Source organism: Hemiscyllium ocellatum, chromosome 24, assembly GCF_020745735.1.
Source record: "Hemiscyllium ocellatum isolate sHemOce1 chromosome 24, sHemOce1.pat.X.cur, whole genome shotgun sequence".
NCBI lineage: Eukaryota > Metazoa > Chordata > Chondrichthyes > Orectolobiformes > Hemiscylliidae > Hemiscyllium > Hemiscyllium ocellatum.
In genome coordinates, this window is record NC_083424.1 from 22,731,937 (window position 1) to 22,753,617 (window position 21,681).

Sequence of the window (21,681 nt, forward strand, 5' to 3'; positions counted from 1 at the left end):
GTTCTGATGTTTAATAATGGACTGGTTGGAATATTGTGTATAATTTTCATTATATAATAAACATTGTATTGATGATATCATTGCATGGCTATATGGCAAAGTAAGCAATGAAGAGGACATAAATATAATATAAAAAGATTTAGACCCATTAATTGAAAGTGCAAGATAGTGGCAGGAGGAGTTTCATGTAGGAAAATGTTGTTTTGGTCTTGTTCCCTATAAATAGATATATACTGCAAAGTGAGTGCAATCAAAGTTAATTAAAATAATTTATCTGATGAGAGAGTTGTCCTGTGAGAAAATAATGACTCTATATAATCTTTTTTGAGATTAGAACAGTGAGAGACGTTCTCCCCAAATGAATAAAATGCTCTGAATGCTTCATTCGACAAGAATCCGAAGGCTGCTTCCCCTGGCTGGACAATTGGGAATTTGGGATCACAGCCTCAGTGAAAGGGGTGGGGGACTATTTACAACTGAAATAGAGGGAAAATTCTTCACTCGTATATTTGTAAATCTTTGGAATTCTCTAACCTAGAGACCTGTGGATATCCACTCTTTAACTCTGAGATTATGAGAATTGAGGTATGTAAAGATAAGGCTGAATAAGGTCTTGTTGTGGAATTTCGGTTTTGATCCGGATTAATGATAATAGCTTTGAAAGGCTGTATATCCTGCACTTGCTTTGACTTCTTCTTCTACTCTCCATTCCCATGTCCAGACTCTCTCTGAATATAACAGTAACAACAGCCTTAACACAGATTATACAGCAGCATTCCACCTATCAATACAGCCTGAGAAACTACTCTTTGATCTGACTCTGCTATTCTGACAATGCATCCTCACATTCTATTTTATTTCATAGTTGCAGTTCTGCATATAGGAAGCGTTGAATCTATTGAAACTTCCAGATCACTTTATACTTCTGCTCAATTGTAATAATATTCTGCCTTTCCCTAACCAAAGCTGGTGTTTGGACAATCACTTTTCTTCCCTTCCTGTGGGCAATATTTCATTTTTATTATGATTAAATATCATTTATGAATTATCTAGCCAGTCCCATAATAAATAAAAGTATGCCTTAAAATTATTGGCAGCATCCTCCATGCCCACTGCACTTCTTGTTTTACTGCTGTCTGCTTTGTGAAAATAACAGTAAATTGCTTGCAGCAGTCTTCATTTATTCAGCAGGCAAGGATCACCCACTGTGTAACTATGCAAAATGACTGTTCAGTGGGACAAGATTAACTCACTGTGTAACTGTACAAATTACAGGTGTATAAATGTACAGACTTCCCTGCAATGAAAATTGCTGTCCCTTCCATAAGACATTAATGGAGATCTGAACACAATGACTCCAATGTAAAAGATGTAATCGACACAAGGTGAATGGAGTGCACTCAAGTTCATTTTACATGTGAATTTTAACATTTTAGAATCAAATTGGCATTGGTAGCAAGCTTAATACACACAGTTGAGAGAAGCTGGATAATTGAGGGGTTTTGGATGAGATGATGTTGATGCAAAACATACTGGGTACAATGAAAACTGCAAGATCAATACAAATGGAGGGCTTCTTTTTAATGTGAAAGCAAGATAGAACCTGAAGTCACACTGCTGTCAAATTAGTAGGCTGATAGTTTGAGCTTTTGTAATGGTTTGCTGTATTATATTTGATAATACAACTCAGCACCATGATGAATATAATGGAGCTGAACCACACCTGTCTGGGAAATTCCAGGCTCTCCATTTAACACATGGTGAGCTGGCAGCTTCAGTCATGTTGCTACATGGAGTGCAGGCATACTCCCTCACCACAAGCAGGGCAAATATACCTCCCTGGATAGGTCGGAGATCAATATCCTAGATAATTGGAAGCTTATTATTCACCTCAAATTCTGAGTATAGTACATTCAAATACAAAATGGGGTTCAATTTACAGTAAATGGCTTTAATATTCCATATTTCATTAATATTTCAGAGTATAACCCACAAATTGGAATGCTTACATTAAACAGCCACTTTGGCCACTACATAAATGTAATTTTAAAAAATATAGATAATTGGGTTGTACCTACATAGTGTCAATCAAAAGAAACAATAAACTCCCATTAAGAACCTCTGACACACAACCTTACAAGTTACTTGTTCATTCAGAAAGACATGAATCACTCATCGCTGTAACAGTACAAAACTATTGTTGATTCAAGAGTTTTAGGGTCTCTATGTAACTGTACTATATTTCAGTTGACTCAGCGGGTTTAGGGTTTCTATATCACGGTACAATATTACAGTTGACTCAGCGGGTTTAGGGTCTCTATGTAATGGTACAATATTGCAGTTGACTCAGCAGCTTTAGGGTCTCTATGTCACTGTACAATATTACAGTTGACTCAGCGGGTTTAGGGTCTCTATGTAACTGTACTATATTTCGGTTGACTCAGCAGGTTTAGGGTCTCTATATCACGGTACAATATTACAGTTGACTCAGCAGATTTAGGGTCTCTATGTCACTGTACAAGATTCCAGTTGACTCAGCGGAATTAGGGTCTCTATGTCACGGTACAATATTACAGTTGACTCAGCGGGTTTAGGGTCTGTATATCACGGTACAAAATTACAGTTGACTCAGTGGGTTTAAGGACTCTGTCACTGTACAAGATTCCAGTTGACTCAGCGGAATTAGGGTCTCTATGTCACGGTACAATATTACAGTTGACTCAGCGGGTTTAGGGTCTCTATGTAATGGTACAATATTACAGTTGACTTAGCAGGATTAGGGTCTCTATGTCACTGTACAATATTACAGTTGACTCAGTGGGTTTAAGGACTCTGTCACTGTACAAGATTCCAGTTGACTCAGTGGGTTTAGGGTCTCGATGTCACTCTGCAAGATTCCAGTTGATTCAGGCATATTTATCCACAAGGTTAAGGATCTGTTCAGATATAGTTTAGTTAACAGGGGGAGGATTACTCAGTGTGTAGCTCCGAGGAATGGTTTCTTATTCTGGCTTTCTTTTCCTAGGTGACAACTCTTCGGAGGCACTGGGTCAACTAGCATTTCCATGAGTTGCTCCTACTCTCTGCCTCACTGAGCAGGACAAGGATAACTCGCTGTGTAGCGCTGGCATTCCTTGCCCACGCTCATCAGTAAGATTTTACTCACTGGTCTCGCAGTTGGCTCCGAAATATCCGTGTCTACAACGGCACTCATTAGGTCTGACGCAGATCTCATTCACTTTGCAGGTGAAGTTTCCCTGACAGACAGCTGGAGAGAGAGAGAGAGATGCACAGGGCGAGGTGAGGCTGGTACAGGTCATACGAAATGAAAAGCAATCAGAGAAAGGCTGAGTGAATAGTTACTGACCTATTGGACAGTCAGTCTCCTGTTGCTTCCACCCAGGACAACACACAACTTCAGGGGAACTTGTGGAGGAGAGGAAGTGAGAGTGAGAGAGGGGGGGGGGGGGAAAAAAAGTCTTGTCAATTATACAAACTCCTGTAAGAGAACTGATTGCCCCCCTCCCCCTCCCCCAATTACAATGCCAACTCATTTCCTTACGAAGCAATGAAAATCTGCGTAAACATTCCGATATCCCGATTCACACAGCACTTCCCCGACATTGGAATAACATTACCTTTTCTGACCGGGATAGCATTTTTTTTTGGAGATTGAGGGGAGCTCTCTCTCTCTCTCCCGGCTCCAGATCCCACTCCCCAATCTGACCCCTGGTGTCTGACGCCTCGCCTGGAATTTGGAGGAAATTCAAACAGAAGCGGACGAATTATTCGGAAGAGACCGACCGAGAGCTATCAGGTCTGGGTGCGAGTCCAGCGGGGTTGTTGGGGGAAGGGGGGGGGGGTCAGATTTCGTGTGATTTTGGGACAGGGGGCGAACTGAGAAAAGTTTGAGGCAGGCCAAGGTAATTCTCGGTGCGTTTGGAGGATGTGCCTGATATTGCACGCCCCCCCCCCCCCCACACCCATCCCAAGGGGTAAAGAGACTTGACAGTTCAATCCCCCTTCCCCCTTGCATCCGCCTGGAGGGCAATTCGGAGGGTATCAGAATTCCCACCCCCGCCTCCCCACCCTCCTCCAAACAAAGATCCCTTGCCCGGTTGCCGACGTCTTACCCCTTCGCCCTGCACACATTCCTGCCGCTAGGATTGAGCTCCTGAGCCCGGCTCAGAGCCGCCACGGTCAGTACAGCCAGCCAGAAGCAGCCGCCTCCACTCGGATCCATCGTGCGGGGAGCCCGGTTCAGCATCTCCTCTGCTCTCTGTCCCCCCCTCCTCCTACCTCAGGCTCACATATTCTGGCACGTCCCCCTGGGAGAGAGAGGGTGAGGGGGTCACCCCCAGTAACTTCTACAGCCAAACATTCCTTCAGCAATTCCAAGCACAGAGAAACAAACGGAGGGAATGTTTTTCAGAGGCTCAGCTCCTTCCTCCACCGGTCTCCTTCCATTCATGGGGGGGGGGAAATACCCTTTTAAAGAAAAAAAGTATTTAAATCCTCTTTAAAAAATCCTGTTTTGCTTTTTGGTTGTTTGAATTATTCCCCAGGGTTGTCTGTAATCCTGCTCCGAGGTCGCTCCTTCATTGTCCTGCAGTAAATTATTATCACACACTCCCGGAGTTGGGAAAAGTTGTCCACTATAGTTGCTCCCCTTAGCCCCCCTCCCTCCCTTCCCTCGGCGAGCTGGAGTCCTGGACGGGAACTTGGAGAAGCCGCAGCAGCAGTCAGTGGCGATGGAAAAGAGAGGGGGTTTGTAGGATGTGGGAGTTCCTACAGGAGGAGCCCAAAGAGGGGGGAGTGGGTGTGGAATTCTGATTCGTTACCTTATTTCTTGCTTGGGGTTTTAAAAACTTAAAAAGAGGCTGTGTGTCATTCGCGGGTGTGTTAGGAAGAGACCGAGAAAATAACACACACACACACACTCAGTTTAATTATTTTGCCTGTGTCTAAGTTTTACAAACGCCCACTAACGTGACCTCTCTTTAGTTTCCTGAAGTCAGGACAGTTCCCAGGAGGGTTAAGGAATTGCTCACCCCCTTCCTGGCAGCCCAGATCTATTAACGCCAGCTCTGAATTAGAAAGCTTCTAATTCGAACACCAGCCTGCGTTCCCAAAACGCGACAGGACCAGGAAATGACCAGAGATCCGTTTGAGAGCCCGAGAGAAAACGGGATACATTCTGATGATATGAAAGTTCTGTGCTAGCTCGAACGAATGGCTGCAGTATCTCTGTTTCGGCTGCTGCTGGGTATTGAGTTTGGTTTTTTTTCCTCCTAAAATCAGATTGAGTTTACACCAGAAATGGGGGAAGATTTTGAGTTGCTGTTTTGTGTCGAAGTTGTACCGGCAGCCTGTTCCACATCTTTGCTGTTCCCAGGTCCTGGAATCAGAATAAAGACTCTGCTTCTCTCTCCGCAGATGCTGCCTGCCCTGCTTCAGATCTTTCTGTTTTTTTTTCACATCTCTCCTAATATTATTCTCAAGATGCAGAACAGGCTGCCCATTCGCTATCGTTCAATTTACACTGCCTCTTTCCAAAGTTACATACATACACAGACTGTACACAACATGACCAAATATTCCAACAATAATTGTACAGCACGACCAATTATGTTGGAACTGAGCTATAGGGAGAAGTTGAACAGGCTGGGGCTGTTTTTCCTGGACAGTCAGAGACTGAGGGGTGACTTTATAGAGCTTTATAAAATCATGAGGGGCATGGACAAGGTCTTTTCCCTGGGATGGGGGAGTTCAGAACTAGAGAGCATAGGTTTAGGGTGAGAGGCGAAAGATATAAAAGAGACCGACAGGGCAACTTTTCATTCAGAGGGTGGTACATGTATGGAATGAGCTGCCAAAGGAAGTGGTGGAGGCTGGTAAATTGCAACATTTAAAAGGCATCTGGATGGGTATGTGAATAGAAAGTGTTTGGAGAGTTGTGGGCCAGGTGCTGGCAGGTGGGACTAGATTGGTTTGAGATATCGGTCGGCATGGATGGGTTGGACCTAAGGGTCTGTTTCCATACTGTACACCTCTATGACTCTATGACTGTATGTAGAAGAAAGCAATTATAATCCTGTCTGTATTTACTAGAAGTATCCAGTGATGGACAAGTAGCCAGGACCTGATGGCCTATATCCAAAGGCTTTAAAGGAAGTAACTGCAGAGATAGTGGAGACACTGATTGAAATAATTGAGATCATATTGGATTTTGGGAGGGTTACAGCAGATTTCAAAACCATAAATATAATATCTCTATTCAACAAGGATGGGAGACAATCCAAGAAACTATAGGCTACTTAGTCCAATATCTGTCATTCAGAAAATGCCAGAATCTATTATTAAGGAAGAACTAACAAGATATTTAGGGACATTTAACAAGCAAACAATCAGAGTGTTTTTTGTGAAAGGAGGATCATGTTTGACAAATTCGCCAGAGCTCTTTGGGGATACAACAAATAGAGTTGATAAAGAGGAACTGGTAGATAGTGTGTTCAGATTTCAGAAGGTGCCATACAAAAGACTACTGCACAAGAGAGGAGCTCATGCTATTCGGGATAATGTACTAGAAAGGATTACGGTTTGGTTAACATACAGAAAATAGAAAGCCAAGATTAATAGGTCTCATTCAGATTGAAATATATAACTAGGTGGAGTGCCATGAGGATACATTTTAGGGCCATAATTGTTTAGTTTCTATGTTAATTACATGGAGGGGTCTGAGTTGAATGCATTCATATTTGTTGATTATCCAAAAATATGTGGGACGCATGTTGTAATGAGGACTTAAGGAATCTGCAAGAGAATAAATGGGTAAATTTTTAAAGAAGGCAGATAGTTAAATGTAGTAAAGTGTGAGGTCATGCACTTTGGTAAGAAGAATTCAAAGACAATAGGGGTATTGATTATGCCCAGTAATGAGTGTGTATATTATTTCCTCCAGTTAAGGGGGTATGAATAATGTTATTTGTCTGTCATTTATCTGATCAACCACACACATATGCTTCCACCCATGGTACCCTGATCTCTAGCAAAATCCTAACTCACTTCCAACCTAACCGTCCTTTGGAATATAGGAACCATAGCTGGCTATTTAACACCTCAAGCCTGTTTTACCATTCAATGAGATTATAAATTAACTCCAAACCAAATTTCTCCAATATCCATTTTACAAATAAAACTGTATCAATCCTAGATTATGAACGAACAATTGGTTTACCACCAACTGATTACTGTACAGGAGAATTCTAAGCTTTCATCATGGTTTGGATCCAACAGTACTTTCTAATTTCATCCTCAAAGGAGCTGATTACAACCTCTCATCCTGCGTTCCCCAGTAGAAATAACTTACCCATATCCATGTTCCCCTTAACATATCAAAAGTTTTTATCAAAAATTCTTTTAAGTTCCAGAGAAACCAACCACAGTTTGTGTAGTCTCTTCTCATATTTTAACCGTTATTTTCCAGGAAATATTCTACTCCAGTCCTTCCAAGACCAACATATTCTTCATTGGACATAATGTCAGAACTACTCATAGTATTCCACATGTAGTCAAATCAGGGCTTTGTATAGCTGGAGCTTACCTTCTCTACCATTTTATTCTATTATATAGTATTCCATTAATTTCTTTTGATTATTCTCGATACTTTTTCATGTGTTCCATTGAAAAGTTTGCATCATTTCATGTTAATGCAGTACTGGCACCAACAAATAGGCTGAGCCCAAATCCTAGCCATTATTATGTCTCACATCGATGGAAGGCATAACGCTTAAGGTAACACCTGGTACAATACAAAACTGTTAGGGACTTTAGTCCTGTTGAACATACTGAAACTTGGGAATATAATGGACTTGTGGCAAAGGAGATCTCAGTAAACATTGGAGTAGATTTCTTAGACAAGTGAAAAAGTAACAGTTCTCAGCACTGACCCTAAAGAAAACACTCCCAAAAAATTTAGCGATGCCTACAGTATGAATATTAATTTCCTCAGTGTTCACTTGATTATGGATACAGTTAGGAGAAAGTAAGGACTGCAGATGCTGGAGATCAGAGCTGAAAATGTGTTGCTGGAAAAACGCAGCAGGTCAGGCAGCATCCAGAGAGCAGGAGAATTGAGGTTTCGGGCATGAGCCCTTCTTCAGGGTCCGAAACATCAATTCTCCTGCTCCCTGGATGCTGCCTGACCTGTTGCGCTTTTCCAGCAACACATTTTTAGCTATGGATACAGTTAGTTGGGAATTCTCAGTTTCAAACTGCAGTGATGTCATCAAGCTACCAATCACACTTAAGAATTTCTCACAGATATCAAAATAAAGGTCAGGGCATGCACAAGGGGCTAAGGAAGAAGATAAATTGGGGGGGGGGAATAACTTTTTTAAAAGAAAACTGACTAATAAGGATGGAGGCATTTGACAAAACTTCACAAAATAGAATTTCTTTTTTCATTCCGAGATTGGTTGTTTAGCAGTGATGTTCAATTTCCATTTTAAAAAATCAATATACTTCAAACATAGCTAAGCTTTTCATGGTGTTTTTGGAGTTGATTCTAAGCTATTGATTAATGACAGAAGAAATAGAGACAGTGAGGAACCAATGCAATGGGTTAGAAATTGGTTCAGCAACTTGGAATCCTCCCACTTCCTTCAGACCAAAGGTGTAGCCACGGGTACCTGCATGGGCTCCAGCTATGCCTGCATCTTCTTAGGGAATGTAGAACAGTTACACTGGCACCATCCCCGACCTTTTCCTCTGCTACATAGATGACGGTATCAGCGCCGCCTCGTGCTCCAATGAGGAGTTTGAACAGTTCATCAACTTCACAAACACCTTCCACCCCAAACTTAAGTTCTCACGGACCAGCTTGGACACCTCCCTCCCCTTCTTGGACCTCTTCACCTCCAAGTCCGGCAACTAACTCAACACAGATATCTACTTCGAACCCACCAACTCCCACAGCTACCTGGACTACACCACCACCCACCCTCCCTCCTGTAAGAATGCAATCTCTTACTTCCAATTCCTTCTCCTCCACTGTATCTGCTCCCAGGAGGAGCAATTCCACTCCAGGACATCCCAGATGGCCTCGTATTTCAGAGACTGCAATTTCACCCCCCGTGTAATCAACAATGCCCTCCCCAGTTCATCTCCTCCACTTCCCAGACCTCCACCCTTGAACCCCATCGCTCCACTGCATCAAGAATAGACACTCCCCCACCCAGTCCTCACATTCCATCCCACAAATCTCCGAATGCAACACATTATCCTCCACAATGTCTGCCACCTTCAGTCACACTCAACCATCAATGATATATTTCTCTCCCCCCCCCTATCCACACTCCACAGAGAGCATTCCCTCCGCGAATCCCTTTGTTAGGTCCACAGCCCCCACCAACGCACCTTCCCTTGCCACTGGCTGAGGTGTAAAACCAGTGCCCACACCTCCCCCTCACTGCCCAAGGCCCCAAAGGATCGTTTCACAACCAGGAGAGATTTTCCTGCCCATCTACCATCTCATCTACAGCATCTGAGAAAGAATGCCAACTCATAGATCGCACCAAACAACCCCACCGCCCAGTGGTCAATCACTTCAACTCCCCTTCCCACTCCACCAATGACAAGCAAATCCTGGGCCGCCTCCACCGCCAAATCAAAGCCATCTGCCAACTGGAGAAAGAATGCCTCATATTTTGCCTTAGGACCCTTGAACCACACGGCAGCACTACCGACTTCACTAGTTTCCAAATCTCGCCTCCCCCCACCTCATTCCAGATCCAACCCTCCAACTCAGCACCATGCTCTTGACCAGTCCTATCTGTCCATTATCCTTCCCATCTATCCGTTCCACTCTCCCCCCGATGTATCACAATTATCCACCACCTGCATCCACCTATCGCCTTCCCAGTTACCTTGCCCCCATGCCCACCCCTCTCATCCCACTTCCCCCTCCTCATTCTTGATGAAAGGCGTATGCCCAAAATGTTGACCCTCATGCTCAACAGATGCTGCCTGACCTGTTGTGCTTTTCCAGCGCCACCTTTTTCGATGCTGAAACAATAATAAGTAAAACAAACAGAATACTGCATTAATATGTTAATCAGAGTGTGGAAATTCCTGGAGACCATGCTGGAGATCCCAGCTTCAATACTGAGTGTAATTTATGTCACTGCAACATGAAGGCCATACAAGGAATGCATTGAAGACTAGCAATGATAATGCCGAGTGTCTGTAATCAAAGCTATGAGGATTAGAATGCTAAGCTCAAAATCTTCAGCCTCAAAGAAATCTCTGATGTATGTTTAAGATACTTTCAGGAAAACAGAAGTAAACTGGAAACAATACTTTATGTAATACCAGAATAAAATCCATTTGATTTAACATCCTCTGTTCAACAGGAATAATTGAGCAGACAGCATTGATTCCCAGGCAGTATAGTACCATGATATGCCATAATTATTGCCAAAATCCAAAACTATGTTTACCTATGCAGCTGCTATTTAAATTCATTAAGTAGAAACCTGGGAGGTTTCATATGGAAAACTTCAGCATTAATTAAATAAAAATAATGGTTATTATCCCTGAAAACTCTAGAAATGAAGAACATCCTAACATAAGTTTTAAAGGAATTTGTACTAAAGCAAAACCATAATTGTAACCAAAAGTAAAATAGTCATCAATTTTCATGTTAAAACCAGATTTCCTATTCTGTGCAAACACTTCTTACTGAGGTCAACATTCTTCTGTTGGTCTTCAAGTAGGAAGTTAAAAATCACACAACACCAGGTTATAGTCCAAAGGTTTATTTGGAAGCACTAATTTTCAGAGCGCTGAGGACACAACCACCTGATGAAGGAGCAGCACTCCGAAAGTTAGTGCTTCCAAATAAACCTGTTGGACTATAACCTGGTGTTGTGTGATTTTTAACTTTGTACACCCCAGTCCAACATCAGCACCTCCACATCATTCAGGCAGGAAAGCAGTGTTCTGCGAAAGGGCTGGCGAGATGGTTAAAAACAAACTCCATTTTACAATCCTGATTCCAGCGAGTTGGGTATCTCTGCAATTCTAACTGGTAGAAATCCTCAGAATGAGACTCCCAGGAACTCACTTGAGTACCTTGCCCTTTGGTTTCAATCCAGGCTTTCAGTTTATTGTGTCTGCTCCCGGATCTAAAGAGGAAACGAACAGCAACACAACAAATTTCTCTTTTTATTCATAATTACAAATACTGCTAAATCATATTTTTAAGTTGACACTTCTCTATCCATCAACTGGCTCTCGTCCAACATTACTTCTCAGAATAACATTATCACCTGGCAGTAATATAACTCGTTTAACCTTGCAAATCAAATTTGCTGCCTCTTGCTGACATCCCAATACTTTTTGTTATTGTTTTGTGTCTCAGCAAATGTTAATCATTTTCCCCGCTGGTCAGCTGACATTGATTCCACTGGCGGGTGTCAGTGTCCTGGTGCTCAATGGTTCAGCAATTCCTAGCAGCGATAGCAGATCACTGTGCTGAATAATTTGCTATCCTTTCAGCTGGGATCCTCCAGTGGATTCTCAGGAGGAAGTGAGGCAGCAGTTCATTCAAAATAATATGCCAAACCTCCTGTTCTATTCTTGCCTCTCTCCCACTTCAGGCCTTCAGATGGGCAGACTGAGACTCCTGCCAGAAACAAATGGTGGCCCTATTACACAATGCAAATTAACAATCAAAAACCTTATTAAAACCTCCAAAGTAATTCACAATCAGCAACGAGCAAAGTATATGCTGTGCAGCTTCTGCTCTTGAAAGTAAGGCGGAAGTAAGTAACTCTGATGCAGTCACAGCTGTTTCTGATCCAGAAAATGTCTTTCTCGTCCCACATCTCTAAAGGAAAAGGGTAATTTTGAATGGAAATAGGCATTCTATTCACTTCCATCTGTTGTTCATTTCCAGTAAGTTGTCCTGAACACTGCAAGAGGGAAATTTAAATTTGAATGGACAAAGGATTCATTCCAAATAAACTTTCAGAGAACAACAAGTGGAACTGGAAATAAAGTGTAAAAGAACCCAGATTAGACCAGACTGCTTTTAAAGTGCTTCAAATGGCTTCGACCTGCCTGAATATGTTGTGCTCCATCTCGACATTACAAGTGTTCAGTAATTCACTTGCTCTCACTAGCGACGTGGTACATCGGAATTTCCAGGAGAACACTTCCACACTTCCAAATAGATAAGATGAACAGCTAAAGTCTTTTCCCCAGGCTAGGGGAGTCCAAAACCAGAGGTCATATGTCTAAGGTGAGAGGGGAAAGATTTAAAATTAACCTGAGGGGTCCCTTTTCAGAAAGAGAGTGGTGTGTATGTAGAATAGCTGCCTGGGAAAGTCACGGGGCTGAATACAATTACAACAGTTCAAAGACATTTGGGCAGGTATATGAATAGGAAAGGTTCAGAGAGCTATGGGCCAAAAGCAAGCAAAGTGACTTGTCCATGCTAACCAGGTTTTCTGACCAACTTGGTCTAAAGAGACTGTGTTTATGTTCTGTATGTCTCTAGTGCTCTGACTCTATGACTTAAAGCACGTCTCTGATTCCCCAGTGTAGCCCCACTGCAAAACTCAAGTGTAACAACCTTGGGTTTGTTTTACTGCTTTTGTATGAGTTGCATGTTGTAACAGCACAGTAGATCAATACTTTAAGCTCTAAGTTGCCCTTAGGCCCTTATGATCTTTTTCTCCCTTTCTCTCTCTGTTTTTCTCTCTTTTTCTTTCTCTGCCAGGTACACAATCCTGGCCTGCTGGTCACTGAAATATCTCCATGGAGGCCAGAATACCTTCACCAAGTCACCTTTTATTTACATATAGAAATATTTACATATAGATACTGGTCCAGCTCCCTCAGAGCCAACTCTGAGAGTGAACAGGATGTCTGATACTCCTCTTTTTATCTGTCAGCCACGGCTCCCTGATTGGACCAGATTAACAGTACAATCAGGGAACTCATCTTCTATAAGATTCACCTGGCTGACCTCATTAAAACCATTACATCCGTCCCCCCTCTGAGTCCAAGGACATAGGCCGGTCCTTTTCCTTTAGTGCCTCCTGGGGCATGTTAGCACCATATTAGGTTCCTCTGATTCTGTGATGGATACAGGTGACATGTGAAGCACAGGAACCCCCCTCAGGAGAAGTTCATTCTCTCCTTCTGGTGGCAAAGACGTCAATACAGCAAGATCTGCTGAATCCTTCTCTGGTCCGGAGGTCTCTGCAACGCTTGATGGAGAGAAAGAACCTCGAGCTCTGAAAGCGCTCGTTCTGTTCCAAGGAGTAGGCCACGTTTTGCTCCCGCATTGTTTGCAAGTTTGCGGCTTTCCTGTAGTCCACCCGCTTGTTGAGGACTGTGACTCCTACTCAAACTTTGTGCGTCGTTGGTCCTGACCTCACATCGACCACCCTCTTAGCCATGCAGGACCAGTTCCATGGTTCCTACATCAATTTTATCCCCTGTAATAAACTCTCTCTCTCTCTCTCTCTCTCTCTCTCTCTCTCTCTCTCACTCACACATACTTAGCAGAGTCTGGCATCTGACACTGGCATTCCTGATGCCCCCTCCTCGGTCCAGGAAGATAAAATTTAACCTGGTGTGGGGTCTTCTCCCCCATAGCAACTCTACTGGAGCTATCCCTGTGATTGCACGAGGGGTGGTCTGATAATCAAATAGGATCCAAGACAGTTTGGTATCAAGTGAAACTGTGGGCTGCTTCTTAAAGCCTGGCTTCAAAGTTTGGACTGCTCTTTCTGCCTGACTGTTGGATGATGGATGGCATGGAGCTGTCCTTATATGCTGAATCCCGTTCAATATTAAGAAATACTCAAATTCCCAGGTGGTAAATGATGGCCCAGTTTCTGTGACCAACACTTCCAGGAGTCCATATCTTGCAAAAGATGCTCACAGTTTTTCTATTGTCGTCCCGGTTTTGATAAATGAACCCTATGCAGGTCTAGCCACTTTGAGTGGGCATCCACAATGACTCAGAACATTGAGCGCATGAAAGGACTTGCATAGTCTACGTGTAACCGAATCCAGGGTTTACCCAGCCATTTCTATAAATGTGGGAGAGCTGCTGGTGGTAATTTCTGTCCTTGTTGACACTCTGGGTACTGCCCCACCAATGCAACTATGTTGCATCCAATTCTAGCCACCCGACATAACCTCTCATCAACATCTTCGTTTTGGAAACCCCTGGATAACCCTGGTGGAGGTCAGCCTGTATCTGGCAGCGACCTTTGCCTGGAACAATCACTGTTGCTGCCCACTTTAATATGCTGTCCTCTACTAGGATCCAGTCTCTCCGAGTTCAGAAAGATTTCAGTTCTGGTTGTGACGGCTGTTCAGTTTCCCCCATCACCACCAGCTGTTTCAGTTTTGCCAGGACTGGATCTTTCTGTGTCCAAAGTCTGATATTGTCAGCTGTGACTGGAAATTCAAAACCATCACAGACTCTTCCAGTGGTGGTATAAGCCAGTAGTGTATCTGCCAGTGGGAGCAGCTCAATGCATTCACATTTGCTACTTGGCCTTTTAACAATGTTCCAACTTATAATTATTATCTCTTAGTATTAGAACCCACTGCTGAATTTGGCCTGAAGATATGGGTGTCCGCTTTAAGTAGACCTAGCAGGGGTTTGAGGTCCATTATTATTACAAATTTCCAACCGGAAAGGTAATGATGGAACTTCTTGCCTGAAGATATAACTGCCAAACCTTTCTTCTCTATCTGGGTATATTTGCTGTTTGCATTAGTCAAAGTCTTAGATGCATATGCTATTGGGCATTCCTCTTCATTAGGCTATCTATGAGCTAAAACTACCCCGATGCCAAACGGGGAGGCATTGTATGTGCATACCAAATCTTGTCTGGGATCATAGTGAGCCAACACCTTCAAGAATGATAGCTGTTTCTTCACTTCCCTGAAGGCTATGGCTTAGCTGCATGACCACTTCCAAGACTGACCTTTTTCTACGAGTTTATACAAAGTTCCCAGGATGGAGACCAGATCATGTATGAATTTTCCATAATAAGTCACCACCCCAAGGAAATAACTAAGCTCCTGTACAGACATGGGAGCCGGGGCACCTTTGATGACCCACACTTTATCTTCCAATGTCAACTCTGTAGCCTAAGTAGGTTATCTGGGGTCCCTGAAACTTTTCCCTCCTTAGGCGTGTGGCTGCCTGGGAGAAACATCAAAGGACTATGTTCAAGTTCTCTAAGTGCTCCTTTTTGGTCTTCTTAGTAATTAACATTTCATCTTGATAAATGGTGACTTAGGTAGACCTTACAAAATTATCTCGTCAGCTGAAACATTGCCCAGGTTGACGATACTCCAAATGGTTTCAGCTCATAGGCACTGTTGCAAGGTTACACCGTTAATACCACATGCCAACTGGTCTCTCAGCATCTCATTAAGGGTTAAAGAAAAGTCACATGCCCCTGCCAGTCATCTTAACCTCATCAAAAATCCCCTGGTTCTTGAATTGCCCAGTGAAAACGATAGTGTCTCCGAATTACAGGAGACTTGGAGTTGAAATATTTCTTAACTAAATCCATCAACTCATGAAATGTTTTAGTATCTGCTGCCTCAGAGGAAGTTAGGCCCCTAATAACCAGAAGAGCTGCTGGTCCACAGACTGTCAGGAGAATTAGTTGTTGCAAGGTTTGTGAAGGTTTGTAGCTCAGGTTAAGGTTTAGGGTGTAGGTTTGCTTGCTGAGCTGTAGGTTTGATCTCCAGACGTTTCATTACCTGGCTAGGTAACATCACCAGTAGCGACCTCCAAGTGAAGCGAAGCTGTTGTCTCCTGTTTTCTATTTATATCTTTCTCCTGGATGGGGTTCCTGGGGTTTGTGGTGATGTCATTTCCTGTTCGTTTTCTGCGGGGTTAATAGATAGCATCTAGATCTATGTATTTGTTTATGGCGTTGTGGTTGGAGTGCCAGGCCTCTTGGAATTCTCTGGCATGTCTTTGCTTAGCCAGTCCAGGATAGATGTGTTGTCCCAGTCGAAATGGTGGGTTTTTTTTCATCCGTGTGTATGGCTACGAGGGAGAGAGGGTCGTGTCTTTTTGTGGCTAGCTGGTGTTCGTGTATCCTGGTGGCTAACTTTCTTCCTGATGGTCCAACGTAGTGTTTGTGGCAGTCCTTGCATGGAATTTTGTAGATGACATTGGTTTTGTCCATGGGTTGTACTGGGTCTTTTAAGTTTGTTAGTTTTTGTTTGAGAGTGTTGGTGGGTTTGTATGCTACTGGGATTCCGAGGGGTATTATTAGTCTGGCTGTCATTTTTGAAACTTCTTTGATATATGGTAAGGTGGTTAGGGTTTCTGGCTGTGTTTGGTCTGTTTGTTGTGGTTTGTTCTTGAGGAATCTGCGGACTGTATTTTTTGAGTATCCGTTCTTCTTGAATACGTTGTATAGGTGGTTCTCCTGTTTTCCGAAGTTTGTCTGTGCTGCAATGTGTGGTGGCTCATTGGAATAGTGTTCTGATACAGCTTTGTTTGCTTGTTGCTTTTCATCTGCCTCAATATCACTTGCCCAGTAAAAATAACGCATTCTTTCCACCCAGTCTTTGATGGCAGGATCAAACAAGTCAAGCTTCCCAAATAACAACATGATGCCAGAAATCCTCACCCCAACTCAAAGGCGACTGTTGCAAGCAAGTTTCTTTTATCTCGTCGTCACTCTATTAACTCAGCAGAGGCCACTTTCCCATCCTCAAGTCACCCTTTATTTACGTGTGGAAAGTCCTTGACACTGGTCCATCTTACTCAGAGCCTGCTGTGAACTGCAACATTTTTCCTTCCAATGCTTGTGATCATGAACTGAAGAATGTGACCCAACATAACATTGTATGAGGACTCTTCCCATTCTGGAGTAGCTCAACTTTGGCCTCGCCATCACTCGCAAACAATAGCATCCATTGTTTTCTTGGAATCACTGCAGTCCCATTGAACAGATTTTTAAATTCTTCATTCTGCAATGGAGTTGCTGAAACAAGTTTATGTTTAAAAATAAGAGTAGCACTATCATTGCATGACTCCTAAAACAGCAGAACCAACAAAACAAATTATACTTTTTGAAATCTGTTGCATCTGAGAGCAAAACGGACCACTCCCAACCCAACATGGATCAGAGACAAACCAGTAAACTTACAACAACGCCTTTGTGCACTTTCACACTCCAGCATGTAAACTTGGAATGATTTGCTCCTGAGCTTGCTTTGAGTTTGAAAAGCTGATTCATACTGGAATGACCAAAATCCAAACCCACTTCCTGAACTTGATTGGCTATGAATACACTATTGTTTCATATCATCTCAATAGTGATGTCACAAGAGCACAGAACACAATTTGCTAAATTTAGGAGATTATGAAGTGTTTTCCAACAAGCAGAAGTGGTCAACCAGTTCAGCAATGACAATTCATTGAGTTTCAGATGTTGGAGTTGTTCCTATTGATTTCCTACACTGCTCTTAAGAATGACTGGATATCGGGCCTTGACCAACACTCGCTCAGCATTGTCCTCCAGAGAGGAGACCCTGCCCTGTTCTGCACACAATCCTTCTTACCAACTGCAAGAAGACTGCTATGATTGAATGTAGTTACACCCATAGCAAATATGTGACTGAAACATATGCAGGACATCTGTCAATTGGATCATGTGAGACTTGTGCTTTGACTGCATTTTGATGCATTGATATATCGAGTTATACTGCATGGAAACAGACCCTTCGGTCCAACCAGTCCATGCTGAAAATAACCACAAACCAAACTAGTCCCACCTGCCTGCTTCTGACATATATCTTTCCAAACCTTTCCTATTCATGTATCAATCCAAATGGAAAAGTATCAGGCAATCTAAGTTCTGATCTCAAAGACCCATATTTCCGTCGAACCTTTCAGCACAGCAAGTCTCTCAAATGCTATGGAAAGTACTAACCCCAGTTAACATAGGTATCAATACTCACTGCCCCAAACTCTAACTGCAAACAGCCGGATATGGGGGGAGATACATCTCATTGTTACCATGCAGTAGTGAGGCAAAGTGTTCCATTTGCTGGATATGGGAATATAAAATCCAAAAAACACAAACAATTATGACTCTGAACATACAATAATCTGATATGTGAATTAACACTTAATTGTGCGATGGTTTCATAAAATATACAAGAATTAGAAGTCACAGTTTAAAAATCAGGGGTCACACATTTAAAGAGAGATTAGGTGATCTTTTCTTCCTCTGTGAAGGCCAGAAGACTTGACAATTCTCTTCCTGAAAAGGTAATGGAAGTAGGCTGCTGTGAATACATGCTTACTAAACAAAGGAAAGAGATCAATCTGAGACTGGTACAGTTGAGAAAAGAAGTGAGTCAATCATCAGGGCAGGCAGGGACAAAGCAGAGAACAAGGTCGGACTGATAAATTAAACTGCATTTATTTCAACGCAAGAGGCCTAACAGGGAAGGCAGATGAACTCAGGGCATGGTTAGGAACATGGGATTGGGATATCATAGCAATTACAGAAACATGGCTCAGGGATGGGCAGGACCGGCAGCTTAATCTTCCAGGATACAAATGCTACAGGAAGGATAGAAAGGGAGGCAAGAGAGGAGGGGGAGTGGCGTTTTTGATAAGGGATAGCATTACAACGGTACTGACTGAAGATATTCCTGGAAATACATCCAGGGAAGTTATTTGGGTGGAACTGAGAAATAAGAAAGGGATGATCACCTTATTGGGATTGTATTATAGACCCCCCAATAGTCAGCAGGAAACTGAGAAACAAACTTGTAAGGAGATCTCAGTTATCTGTAAGAATAATAGGGTGACTATGGTAGGGGATTTTAACTTTCCAAACATAGACTGGGATTGCCATAGTGTTCAGGGTTTAGCCGGAGAGGAATTTGTTAAGTGTGTACAAGAAAATTTTCTGATTCAGTATGTGGATGTACCTACTAGAGAAGGTGCAAAACTTGACCTACTCTTCGGAAATAAGGCAGGGCAGGTGACTGAGGTGTCAGTGGGGGAGCACTTTGGGGCCAGCGACCATAATTCTATTAGTTTTAAAATAGTGATGGAAAAGGATAGACCAGATCTAAAAGTTGAAGTTCTAAATTGGAGAAAGGCTAATTTTGATGGTATTAGGCAAGAACTTTCAAAAGCTGATGGGGGGGGGGGGGTGCAAATGTTCGCAGATAAATGGAAAATGGGAAGCCTTCAGAAATGAGATAACAGGAGTCTAGAGAGAGTATATTCCTGTCAGGGTGAAAGGAAAGGCTGGTAACTATAGGGAATGCTAGATGACTAGAGCAACTGAGGGTTTGGTTAAGAAAAAGAAGGAAGCATACGTCAGGTATAGACAGGATAGAATCATTAGAGTATAAAGGCAGTAGGAGTATACTTAAGAGGGAAATCAGGAGGGCAAAACGGGGACATGAGATAGCTTTGGCAAATAGGGTTAAGGAGAATCCAAAGGGTTTTTACAAATATATTAAGGACAAAAGGGTAACGAGGTAGAAAATAGGGCCCCTCAAAGATCAGCAAGGCAGCCTTTGTGTGGAGCTGCAGGAGACGGGGGAGATATTAAATGAGTACTTTGCATCAGTGTTTACTGTGGAGAAGGACATGAAAGATATAGAATGTAGGGAAATAGATGGTGACATCTTGAAAAATGTCCATATTACAGAGGATGAAGTGCTGGATGTCTTGAAATGCATAAAGGTGGATAAATCCCCAGGACCCTAGAACTCTGTGGGAAGCTAGGGAAGTGATTCCAGGAATCTTTGCTGAGATATTTGTATCATCGATAGTCACAGGTAAGGTGCCAGAAGACTGGAGGTTGGCAAACGTGGTTCCATTATTTAAGAAAGGTGGTAAGGACAAGCCAGGGAAGTATAGACCGGTGAGCCTGACGTCGGTGGTCGGTTGTTGGAGGGAATCCTGAGGGATGGGATTTACACGTATTTGGAAAGGCAAGGACTGATTAGATATAGTCAACATGGCTTTGTGCATAGGAAATCATGTCTCACAAACTTGATTGACTTTTTTGAGGAAGTAACAAAGACGATTGATGAGGGCAGAGCAGTAGATGTGATCTATGTGGACTTCAGTAAGGCATTCAACAAGGTTCCCCATGGGAGACTGGTTAGCAAGGTTAGATCTCATGGAATACAGGGAGAACTAGCCATTTGGATACAGAACTGGCTCAAAGGTAGAAGACAGAGGACGATGGTGGAGTGTTGTTTTTCAGACTGGAGGCCTGTGACCAGTGGGGTGCCACAAGGATCAGTGCTGTGTCCACTACTTTTCGTCATTTATGTAAATGATTTGGATATGAAAATAGGAATTATAGCTAGTAAGTTTCAGATGACACCAAAATTGGAGGTGTAGTGGACAGTGAAGAAGATTGCCTCAGATCACAATGGGATCTTGACCAGATGGGCCAATAGGCTGAATAGTGGCAGATGGAGTTTAATTCAGATAAATGTGTGGTGCTGCATTTTAGGAAAGCAAATCTTAGCAAGACTTATACACTTAATGGTAAGGTCCGAGGGAGTGTTGCTGAACAAAGAGACCTTGGAGCGCAGGTTCGTAGCTCCTTGAGAGTGGAGTTGCAGGTAGATAGGATAGTGAAGAAGGCGCTTACTTTATTTTATTGGTCAGAGCATTGAGTATACGAGGTAAGAGGTCATGTTGCAGTTGTACAGGACATTGGTTAGGTTATTTTTGGAATGTTGTGTGGAATTCTGGTCTTCTTCATATCAAAGGATGTTGTGAAACTTGAAAGGGTTCAGAAAAGATTTACAAGAATATTGCCAGGGTTGGAGGATTTGAGCTATCCAGAGAAGTTGAATAGTCTGGGGCTGTTTTCCCTGGAGTGCAGGAGACTGAGGGGTGACCTTATAGAGGTTTATAAAATCATGAGGGGATGGATAGGATAAATAGACAAAGTCTTTTCCCTGGGGTGGGGGAGTCCAGAACTGGAAAGCATAAGTTTAGGGCGAGAGGGGAAAGATATAAAAGAGGACTAAGGGGCAACATTTTCACGCAGAGGGTAGTACATGTATGGAATGAGCTGCCAGAGGAAGTGGTGGAGACTGGTACAATTACAACATTTAAAAGGCATCTGGATGGGTATATGAATAGGAAGGGTTTGGAGGGATATGGGCCATGTTCTGACAAGGGGGACTAGATTAGGTAGGGATATCTGGTTGGCATGGACGAGTTGGGCCAAAGGGTCTGATTCCATGCTGTACATCTCTATGACTAAGTGGTCGAGGGTGTATGTGAATGAGAAGTTATCAGAAGTAGAAATCAGATATAGATTTCAGGTTACAATCAGACCAGCGATGATCTTATTAAATGATGGAGCAGTCTTGAGGAGCTGTGGCCTACTATTGCTGTTCATACACATTCAAACATGCTATGAATATATGCATCATATTCATTGAGTAGCTTCACAATTGTAAATACACTTTCTTGGGAATCTAATTAAAGCACACTATTTTCATCCATGGTTGGCTAAATCCTGACCTTTTCTGCTTTACAAATACCTAATTATATATTATGGTCTGGGGCCTAGAATTAGGGTCTCAACCATTAGGTACTGCTGGTCACAGTTC

General features: G+C 42.7%; 1 protein-coding gene and 1 long non-coding RNA gene across 3 annotated transcripts in view; one reads left to right on the top strand and one right to left on the bottom strand.

Moving 5' to 3' along the window:
- scarf2 (scavenger receptor class F, member 2) overlaps window positions 1-5,105 on the bottom strand; it is a 79,993-nt gene extending 74,888 nt beyond the window's left edge. The window contains exons 1-4 of one of the 2 annotated variants that reach the window (XM_060843579.1): window positions 5,052-5,105; window positions 4,134-4,488; window positions 3,368-3,426; window positions 3,167-3,268 (exon numbers count right to left, since the gene is read on the bottom strand). In XM_060843579.1, coding sequence (XP_060699562.1) covers window positions 3,167-3,268; window positions 3,368-3,426; window positions 4,134-4,267 — 295 coding nt within the window. In that variant the 5' untranslated portion in view covers window positions 4,268-4,488; window positions 5,052-5,105. Of the gene's footprint in view, window positions 1-3,166; window positions 3,269-3,367; window positions 3,427-4,133; window positions 4,965-5,051 lie in introns of those variants that run through there. The other variant, XM_060843578.1, reaches the window with a different exon arrangement.
- LOC132827099 (uncharacterized) overlaps window positions 3,612-21,681 on the top strand; it is a 30,915-nt gene continuing 12,845 nt past the window's right edge. Inside the window, exon 1 of the long non-coding RNA XR_009645974.1 lies at window positions 3,612-3,817. This is a non-coding gene — a long non-coding RNA (uncharacterized LOC132827099). The remainder of the gene's footprint in view (window positions 3,818-21,681) is intronic.